Source organism: Elephantulus edwardii, unplaced genomic scaffold (assembly GCF_000299155.1).
Source record: "Elephantulus edwardii isolate Elephantulus edwardi_28Jun2011 unplaced genomic scaffold, EleEdw1.0 scaffold00014, whole genome shotgun sequence".
Classification (NCBI taxonomy): Eukaryota; Metazoa; Chordata; class Mammalia; order Macroscelidea; family Macroscelididae; genus Elephantulus; species Elephantulus edwardii.
This window is the reverse complement of record NW_006399764.1, coordinates 18,005,866-18,016,699: the sequence shown is the minus strand read 5'-3', so window position 1 is coordinate 18,016,699 and position 10,834 is coordinate 18,005,866. Positions and strand designations below refer to the sequence as shown.

Genomic DNA, 10,834 nt, shown 5'->3' with positions numbered 1-10,834 from the left:
GGGGAAAATATTACTTTAAAAAAACATAAGAAAAACTACCTCAAACAAACATTTGAACTGGGACTTTGTATTTAAGAGGCAGGCAGGAAAACCCACAGTGTATAAATTATTGGCTAGAACTGCTCATTCTCTGAGGGTAGGGGGGAAGAAGGGCAGAGGGAGTTAAGTCCGCTCTTAAAAAAATCTCGTGTGTCCTGTGAGGTTGATTTCCTCTCATGGGCCAGGGCTACTTAAAGAACTTGGTGGAGATGGCCTGCCTTCTCCCAGGGCAAGCAGAAATGGCTGGACTTAATTTCGAACTTGCACAGTTGGGAGCCGGCTGCATCATTCAGCATTTGGTGATCAAAGCAAACGGGCTAATCAAATACAATTCTCTAGCCCATAAGCATTGTTCTAAAATATTCAGTGATTTTAAATGATAAGTGGTGAGAACAATTAGCAGATTATTTTATTAGACCATGGCTGGGGCGTCGTTGAGACTCAAGGGCTCTAAAGACAGTCTATTGTGTGCCCCTAATTCAGAAAGATTTTCCTTAGCTAATGGGATGGGGAAAGCAATGGGGAGTAAATTCATTCTAGCCTCCACTTACCTTCTACCCCACGGAATAAAATCAAATTGACATTTTCAGGTATCATCCCTTGAAAACATACAGTCCCATGAGCACCTAAATGGAATTAGCTCAACTGTGGGGAAAAACGAATTTCTTAAAATTTTATCTTCCCCTTTTTTCTTTTTCCTTCTTACAGGGTTCTTGGTTCAAAGGGGACAGGCAAAAACAAAGACTTAATATAGTTTATTATTTTTTCCCTTAAAAATTGAACCTTGATTTTAATCAGAAGTCCAAATACATTCAATAGCAGTAACCCTCAATATATCCCATCTTCTGGACTTAAAAAAAAAAAAAAAAAAGCCTAAGCACACGGCTACCCAGCTGAAATAGTACGACACAGGTAAGTCAAACACTCAGCGTTGACGAAATGGAGACATAGGGAAGAAAACTGATGGAAAGAATGTGGAAAGCACTCCCTCGAACTGGGGGGGTCTTCGGTACAAGAAAATCTGCTGTCTTAGTAGCCATGGGGCACACTGGGACTCCTGGGGACCATCTGCGTGCAGAGCAGAATTGCTTCCTAGGATGTGACCTTTTGGAAGCTAACTGACTAAGCTCGTCTTCCAAGTTTCCCCTGGGTGGGTTTGAACCGCCAACCTTTAGGCTAGTAGTCAAGCCACAAAAGCATCCCACTGTAGGGACAAATGAATGATCATCCTCGCCAAATCTGAGACAGGCTCCCTCTCAACTGTGGTTGTGGAACTTTCAGGGAAAACGATCACCACCAGGAAAATAGCAAATCATTTTCTGAAGCCAAGTCTGTCTCCAAGGGAATCTGCTGTGTTCACTTGTTCTCATGATTCTTGTGGTTGTGGAAGCCAGAGATGAGTTCAGCTGGCGCTCCAAGTGGGAAGTTCGAGAGGGGGGACCCTGTGTCAGCTGAAGTTTGTCACAGTAGACAGAACAGTTTGCAGCCCAGGCCTTCTCGGGCGCACTGCTTCACAGCTATACTGTAAAGTGTTACAAATCCTCCCACCCGCCCCAGAATATATATATATTTCTAAAAAAATCCCCTGTCCATCTCTCAGTACACAAAAGGACCTCATCACACTGCAAAAATAGCAGTACCCACTTTGGTCAATTAAAACAAACAAACAAACAAACAAAACAGAACAGAACAAAACAAAAAAAGCATACATTATTTTTGTTTTAAATCTGTGTACTTACCTATAATAACCAATACAGCTAAAAGCACTACCTACATAGGCAAAACTTGGTATTGCATAATTCGTATAAATTTGAAACCCCTCCCCCCAAATATTAATTGGAAGATGAAAAACATGAAAGGTTAATAGAAAAAACACCAAAATACTGAAAATATTGCTGGTCGATTACAATTTTTAAGCGGCAACTATACACAGCCATGATATGCTTTATAAATGGGAGATAAAGGTGTAACTGTCTAAAAAATCCATGATGTCACATATTTTTCTTTGTCTGGAGTACAAAATATTTTTGTCATAAAAATGGTAAAGATTTTAAAATGATAATAAATGCAGCAAAACAAGTGTAGTGATGTCACTTTTTTGTGGGTTTTTTGTGTGTGTTTTTTGTGTTTTTTTTTCCTTTTTTTAGATTTCAAGGCAAGGCACGTAATGTGGACATTATATCTTCGTGCAAATTAAGATTACTGGAAAGAGTATTTTTAATTAAAATTTTAAGAGACATCGTAGAGGCAAAAATGTGTCTGCCCATGCACACTACAGATCTGTCAATACAAGAAATTTGTTGAACAAGGCTAATATCTGAAAGCACCATGCAAGTTTTCAGCACCCGATGACACTTGTTTTCTCAAGAGTGCGTTTTTCATATCCTACACCCTGGCATTCCCAGTTTGTAAACTGTAAGCTTTACCCTTGTGACATGGATTTGCCTGCCTCTCTGTCTCTAGAATGCAGATTTTATAGAACCTTTTGTACACCCTATGGGTTCTTGATGCAACCAGTAATTTTAAATAAATAAATTTTACCTCCAAGGAGGCTGCAGCTAAACCAACATAAGTGCTGTGTTTTCATTCATTTTTTTTTATTTTTTTCCTCAAGCACATGATTTGTCTTGATTTAATGCCTTTTCAATGCCCTCAAAAACTGAGGGGAATATAAATTCGCTCAAAATTATTTTAAATTCTTTTTTTTTTAAATCCCCTCAATTTAGAGTCCAAGGGCTGAAGGACTTATAATCATGATTCCCCTTTAGATATAAAATTTTTAAATTGCACTTGCCTCTGTTAAGTGTTTCTTTTGTGGGGAAAATATTATATTAATTTTTACTGTTGCATGCAGAGATAACACTTCACCTTCATAGAGGCATTTCTTCCATAGAGCCTTTGTGTTCAAACTGGTTGGGGGGTTTTTTTTGGGTTTTTTTTTCCTTTTTTACTATTCTTTTTCTCTTTTTTTTCCATTTTTTTCTTTTTTTTTTTTCAGTAAGATTTCAAACTGGGTTACACACTGGCAAAGGCTGGGTTAAGGGCCAAATTTAATAAATCTGTACTGATAACTAAAGGCTACAGAGATTTCATATATATATTTATATATATTTTAACTTTTAGAAATCAGAGTGCTTATAAAATGGCTGGCTCAAGGCCCTTGTCTTCCAGCCCCTCTGACACGGCCTCCTAACCTTTGTTGGGAATAGTAATTCCATGCGTAAACAACAAGAATACTAAACCAATAAAACTAGCTTATCATGCAAATATTAAGGCATCTAGAAAGTCAGTTAAAATATATTGTCGTAGAGACAGAACATCTATTTCCCAGCGGACTTCATGTAACAAACGCTACATCGCAAGGCCTGTGATCTACCCACCAGTGAAATATCATCGACCCTTTTTTATGTCATTACAGTTTCAATCTTAAGGGAATTAGTGATTGTAAGTGCTGCAATTGCTGGTCTAATATCTTCTTTCTTCAGTTTCTTTCCTCTCTCCCTTTTTTTTCTGTTTGTTTATTTTGTTTTGTCCAGTCTTCCTTTATTTTAGTTTCATAAACTGAGGTGTATTTCGCTTTTCCCTCAGTTGCTCGTTTCTGCTTGAAGGAAAGGTTCTCCAATTATGTTCAAACCGTAATTTTGGACATTTGCCGGTAGAATGGGTGTCCTATTTGCTACTTGGAAAGGAACCAAGCTAGCCCAGGTACCAGGACTGTCGAGAAGAGGCAGGCCGGAAGGAGAGAAAGGTAGGGAGAAAAAGAGAAACACAATGTTAAAATATCTGAAAGAGAGATTCCACAAGCATTAAATGATTACTGTGATTTCACCCCAAAATTACTACAGTTATTATGATAATCATGCTCAATTACAAATATTATATTTATATACACTCTAAGCTCTAGTTTTTTCATGTAAAGTAAGACTAACTGTGAGACAGATAAATTCAAAATAGGGCACAGTGGTTAAAGAGTGAAGCTATTCTTCCTGTAATATTTGATCCACTTTACTACAAATGCAATATGACTTTTGGCTTGTTTTTCAAAGCAGCAAATCCATAGCACTGATACAAATTATGTAACAATTTCCCAGTTGTTTCTGAGCTTTTTTTCCTTTAACCTTTAATTCCCAAGGAATTCAGAGGGTAAAGGTGGGTTTCAATTCTTTTAGCAGCCTACATGGCAAAATAAAATTGAAAATTATAGTGAAATATGTCTTTTCTCCCACAATAAACTATATACTTGCTCCACCCAGGAAGATCAGGGAACAATATGCAATTTTAAGTGCCTAATGATCAAACATATTTTAATCTGGCTGTTTTAAGTAAAAACTACCCAATAAAAGCCAAGAAGTCAAAACAGAAGAGGCCTTCCCCCGCTCCAACCTCTCCAGAAAACACCCATTGTGAAAGAGAGCATTAGTATGAGGTCCCAGAAGTTTCCAGCTGTGGTTATTAGCCCCAGCATTCTCCGATGCTTCCTCACTCTCCTCCATGACTTCTTTTAGATAGAATCCCATTTCTCCTCTACTTCCTGTTCTCTTACAATGGCTGAAAACTTCGGTCTTAAGGATTCTGCACCTAAGCTGCTCTGGGACTTAAGAAAAGAGAGATGTGTAGGTGTGCGCTGGAGGGAGAACGTGGATGGCATTCCCGACCCTGTCTGAGAAGACAAATGCCGCCCTGATTACCCAGTGAAGCTGAGGCTGTTTGAAAACCATTTCTCTAATTGCTACTGACTCCTTCCCATCAGGTATCTGATGAGAACAGTGCCCATGGAACATTCTGTGGGTGTTCTTTCAGAAACACCTCTCCAGGCACTTCTCCAGAGGCACCTCAGGGGTGTTCTGCAGCACAGGCTGGTCTGCGATGCCCAGGAACTCTAACATACTGTCACAATATCTCATTAAAGAACTATCTATACAGAGGAAACTAACACTCTCTCCGTATCACAAAATACCAGCACGTCATACATTCTGTTGTTATGGACCATTGAACTGGAAGGATCCGTAGCCAATTCTCCACTGAGTTTTGGGAGGAAGTAAATCAAATGGGAAGAGACTGCCCATCTTTCTCCTGTGGAACACTTGGTGGATTTAAACCTCCTGCCTTTGGGTTGGCAGTCAACTCCTTACCACTAAGCCATCACCAGAGCTCCCTCTATACATTCTAGTATATCCCCAATAGGATGTTTTAATAGTCAAACAGAAATAAATTTCAGCTAAGTAACAACTGCATAAATAATCACAAAACAATAAAACACTGAACTGACAATTCCATTCTCTGTCTCATCATAGCTTGGGAATATAAACTCAGTGTTTTATACTTAATTCATCATTCTTTGCTTTTAGCAATATGAGACAGGATAGATACAACTATTCAAAACTCAGAAATTCAAAGTCACTGCAGATGAACTGGTTCCGACTCAGAGCAGCCCTCTGCTGGGTTTCTGAGACTGGGGATCTTTATGGGAGGAGACTACCCACCTTTACCTTATACAGCATCAGGTGGGTTTGAAGTGTCAGAGACACATAAGCCTCTGGGTTTGCAGTGCAACCTGCTATAGGCTAAGAACCACACAGAGTACCAACATGCCTCTCACTTGACACATGTTCATTTATTCATAGTTGACTTCCAAAGGCACAAAGCTCTTAGGGACTTGAACAAGCAAGTTTGACTTTTTTAAAATACTGTTTTGGATGGTGGTTCTACCAGCGGGTAAAATGCAATGTATTGCTACATGTCCAGGTACATATTTCTGGGTTACATAGCAACAGGGGAAAAAACCCCATAATAGTCTCTTATATGCAATAGATTTATAATTAGTCATGGACAACAGGAGAGTAAGTTCATCTCTGTTTCATTCCTCCTTTGATATACTCAGCTCAATTCATCTAACACGTGTTTGATGTGCAGTAATTTTCTGGATAAGCAAATTCCTAATCAAACTAAATTCTGTATAGTTAAGAGATGTTCCTCATCATTACATCATTTCATGAATATATCCCGTGCTATTTTGGGGCAAACAGTCATGTCTAAACGTAATTAAAGTTTCTTAGTGGCGTCGCACTGCTAATCCAAAGGCAACTTCCCTCTGGTGGTTCAAATCCACCAGCTGCACCATGGGAGAAAGATGGGCAATCTCCTCCTGTGCAATCTGCATTCTCTGAACACCTGCTAGAGGGTCAGTTATGAGTCAGTTCTGACTCAATACTAATGATGAGAGAGTAGCATTAGCAAAAAATAAAAATAGGGAGGCAAGAATAATTGCATTCAAGCCAGAAAGATGTGTTCTTATTATCTGCTAAAAAGTCCTAACTCTAAAGAATATTTGTTATTGGACACTGTTCTAAGGACTTAATTGTTTTCCCATATTCCTCTCTTCCCACGCACGTCTTCAACAATGATTCCTGTGATTTGCCTCATTTCATCGGGAACAACGTTACGTAACACATTCAGAAGTTTATTTTCCCCTCCACTGTGTTCCCACTGCACTTTGCACACAATCTTATTACTGAATTTATTACTTAATAGGTATCTGTATCGATGATTAACCTGCTGACTGAAAAATAAGCTTCATAAAGAAAGTAACCTTACCTTATCTATCCTTATAAGGTTTGGCCCTAGTCAATGCTAAACAACTCTTTCCTTAACAAATGAAAACAATGACAAGGGTAATTATTAGTTTAAATCTGGAATAGGAAGCATTTGTCAAAAACAAACCAAAAAAAGACTCACTCAAATCAATAATCTTTGAGAATAAAAGCTAACGGCACCAACAAGTACTTCACAAAGTTGGCAAGAGCTCTAAATTAAATAGGTTCCAGGAAAGCATTTACAGATTGTCTGTTGTTGTTGTTGTTGATTTAAGCCATCGAGTCACCTGTGACTCAGAGTGACTCTGTACACAACAGCCATACACCCTGCTCTATCCTGTGCCAATCTTCTTGTCTCCGACACACCCACCCCCAGTGCCCCAGTGGCTGAATCAATCTGTATACTCGAGGAAAATAAAGTCTATGTTAATGCTTGAAAATAGGTGTGACTCTTTGAATGTATTATCTCCACAAATGACAGAGGAGAAAGAACTTTAGGGTTTTCTGTTGGTGGTTTTTTTGGCAAGAGCCAAAAAAACTCACTCAGTTTTTTAAAGACACACATATGATTATTCTTTGGAAAAGGCTTAATAAAAGCCAACTCATGCTAGCGACTAACAGGTTTCTTGCTGTAGTATATATACCTAACAAATTGAATTTAGATGTTTATTTAAACCTTCCACACCTCCCAACTTGCATTATGACCATGTCAAAATTGCAGTGTGCAATATATTTGTCAATACTGTTTATGAATCTTTGGGGAAAAGTAAATCTCTAACATTAACACTATGCAGACCCCATATGTGAGTTTTACAAGTCTCTTATTGCCAATTTGTAGGTTAAGCTCAGAACTCCTAGGCACAGACATTCCTTAGAGTTCCTTGGTAGTCCCACTGGAAAAAAAAAATCAACAAAACAACTCTGGTAAAACTAATCCAAAAGCTATGCTATCAATAGAAAGAAAAGTGTTTGATCAAACAAAATAATCTAGATAATTTAAATTAAAAAACACATTTAGTAAAATGATACCTGAGTTTGTCATATATGTGTCTAATTTCTAGTCTCTCTCCCCCCCACCCAATGCAGTGATCAGATGTATGGATAAAATAAACACACATTCACATTTGTCTACATAGCCAAATAAGTTATATGTAGTTAATAGTTTTATTCAGAGAGGAATTTAAATCATATAGATGATCTAATAACATTTAATCCTGAATTCTAAGCCTGTATCTACTAAAAAAATGTGAGAATATATTTAAAAGGATTTAAAAATTCAAAATAAATATTAAACAACTTGAGTTATGTATCTTTCATGCATTCTCCCTTTTTCACTGAAATTTCCATTACTAAAAAAATTAAAAATTTAAGGCAAGTAGAAGTTAAGGATGACTGGAGGTTGAAAATATCTCTTTACAAAATGTACCCTAGCTATTAACAATTAAAAAGAAAAACCAAGTACTTTGTGAAAAATCACATACAAAAGAAAAACACAAAGGATTCTGATAGCAGCCTAACACACAGCACAGCTCATCCTAATGACTTCTACTTCACATGCACAAGAAGATAGTCTATTCTAAATATAACTCACAAGAGGGAAACAGGATTTCCAAAAGACACATAAAATGTTTTATATCACAGATTATATTTTCAATTTTTTAACCAAAAGCCTTAAGGAGTTTCCACAAAGAAAGCAAGCAGGATAGGGCAAAACAGGCAATTTTGAGTACATTTACAATAAATAGCAGCCCTGCCTGACTCATTGATAAAATCACCTCTACAGCATCACACTTCAGGAAAAACAAACTCTATGGTGATATACTTGGACCAGGATGCTGTCCTCAAAACAGAGCACGGAAACGGGAAGCACTGCATGGTTCAAAATCAGGAAAGGAGTGCATCAGGGACGCATCCTGTCTCCATACCTTTTCAATCAATGTGAAGAACAGATCATTTGGGAAGCAGGGCTCTATGAGGAGGAATATGGCAACAGGATTGGAGGAAGACTCATCAACAAACTATGTCATGCAGATGACACAACCTTGCTTGCTGAAACTGAAGAAGACCTGAAGCACTTGCTGCAAAAGGTCAAGGACTGTAGTTTTCAATATGGATTGAAGCTCAACATCAAGATGACAAAAATTCTCACCAGTGGGCCAATTGGAAGCAGCACCATGATGAATGGAGAAGAGATTGAAATTGTTAACAATTACAGCTTGCTCAGCTCCACAATCAACACTCTTAACACCAGCAGTCAGGAAATCAAAAGACAAATTGCATTGGGAAAATCTGCTATCCGGGACCTCTCCAGAATACTGAAAAGCAACAATGTCCGTCTAGAGACTAAGGTGCACCTAATCCAGGCCACGTTCTTTGCAAATACGTATTATGCTTCAGAGACTTGGACAGTGACTAAGGATGATAGAAAAATAGATGCCTTTGAGCTGTGTGCTAGAGAAGAGTCTTGAACATACCATAGTCTGCCAAGGAAACAAATAGGTCTGTCTTGGAGAGGGTGAAACCAAGTTTCTTCTTGGAAGCTAGGATTCTGAAGCTCCATCTCACATACTTTGGGCACGTGGTCAGAAGAGACTGGTTCTTGAAGAAGGACATCATGTTTGGAAGAGTAGAAGGACAGTGCAGGAGAGGAAGACACTGGGTGAGATGGATTGATACAGTCACAGGGGCAACAGAGGTTGGAGTGTTGGAATTAGTGAGACTGGCTTGGGACAGGGCAGGCTTCAGAACTGCTGTACATAGGGTTGCTATGGGTCACAGGTGACTCGATGGCACGTAACAACAACAACATGGTGATAGTTTGGAGAAGAGACTCACCAAGTCTTGTAATCTGAGAAATAGGTGTAGGGACAAGACATGATAGTTAAGTTGAAGATAATAAAGATTTTTATATATGTTTTGGAGGCCAATATTAGCAAGGGCTTTCTATGAGAATGGAATGCTATTCTAAGTCCTCAATGACCTTTTGATATTCATTACTGTCCCACTTCACAGATGAGAAGGCCAAGCTTGAAGAGTTTAAATTACTTGCCCAACATCACCTATTTAGACTCCTGGTATAAAGAAGTCTGTCTGATTCTCATGGTCATTTCACTACAGATCATCTCCCAAGGTAGTCTGACATTGTCAAGACATTAGAAAGAACTTTTTACTAGCACATTTGGAAAGCAAAATATATTAGATTCAGGAGGCAGTCAGTGAATTTCTCCTCTGCTCTGTAAAAGTTAGATCATATCTTAGCTGCTGTTGCAGAATGTTATTATGCACAGAGAATATGATTGGTTAGGAGAACCACATTATTCTAAAACACTATGTCTCTATTGCAATTGAATAGAAGCAATGATCACATCAAAAACCAGAGCAGCTTTCAAAAGTAGCTTGAGAAGACCAATCAAATGTGCAAAGACCTGGAGTTAGAGAAACCAAAGAGAGAACAGACTCAGTGTTTCTTAAGCTGAAGAAACGACAAAAAACATTCAGTCCTCGAGTTGTACATCACTGAAAGATTCTGTTGGTAAAATATGGAATGACAAAGAAAACATCAAAAGAAGATGGAAAGAAAACACTGTCACTGTACAAAAAAGAAATGGTCAATGTTTAACTATTTCAAGAGGGAGCATATTATCAAAAACCAGCAGTCCTCAAGGAAGAGGTGTAAATGAAGGCACTGAAGGCATTGTTGAAAAACAAGCCTCCAGGAATTAACAAAAACCACCTGCACGATGTTTCAGCAAGTGACACAAATGCTGGAAGGGGTCATTCACCTAGTTTAGGAAATTCCCTGGCCAACTAACTGAAGAGATACCTATTTTGGCCTCTTCTAAAGAAACATGATCCAACAGAATATAGCAATTATAAAGCAGTATCATTCATGTCACATGCAAGTAAGATTTTCTGAAGACCATTTTACAAATGGTTGTACCTGTACATTGGCCGGGAACTGCCAGAAATGCAAGCTAGAGTCAGAAAATATGGAAGGAGTAATATCATTGATGATGAAGGATGTTGAACAAAAGGAAAAAAAAAACACACCAGAAAATCTGTGCTTTATTGACTATGGGTCATGACAGATTATCGATAACTGCAAAAAATGGGAATTTCAGAACACTAAATTGTGCTTATTCAGAACCTACATATAGAATAGCTCTGAGTTGTTTGAATGGAACCAAGATGTATATATATAT

General features: G+C 38.1%; 1 protein-coding gene across 6 annotated transcripts in view; it reads right to left on the bottom strand.

Moving 5' to 3' along the window:
• Positions 1-3,001: 3,001 nt before the first annotated feature.
• Positions 3,002-10,834, bottom strand: part of NFIB (nuclear factor I/B) — a 290,118-nt gene continuing 282,285 nt past the window's right edge. For 3 of the 6 annotated variants that reach the window (XM_006881291.1, XM_006881292.1, XM_006881293.1), the window contains one exon: positions 3,022-3,753. In XM_006881291.1, coding sequence (XP_006881353.1) covers positions 3,624-3,753 — 130 coding nt within the window. In that variant the 3' untranslated portion in view covers positions 3,022-3,623. Of the gene's footprint in view, positions 3,754-10,834 lie in introns of all 6 variants that reach the window. The other 3 variants (XM_006881296.1, XM_006881295.1, XM_006881294.1) reach the window with 3 other exon arrangements.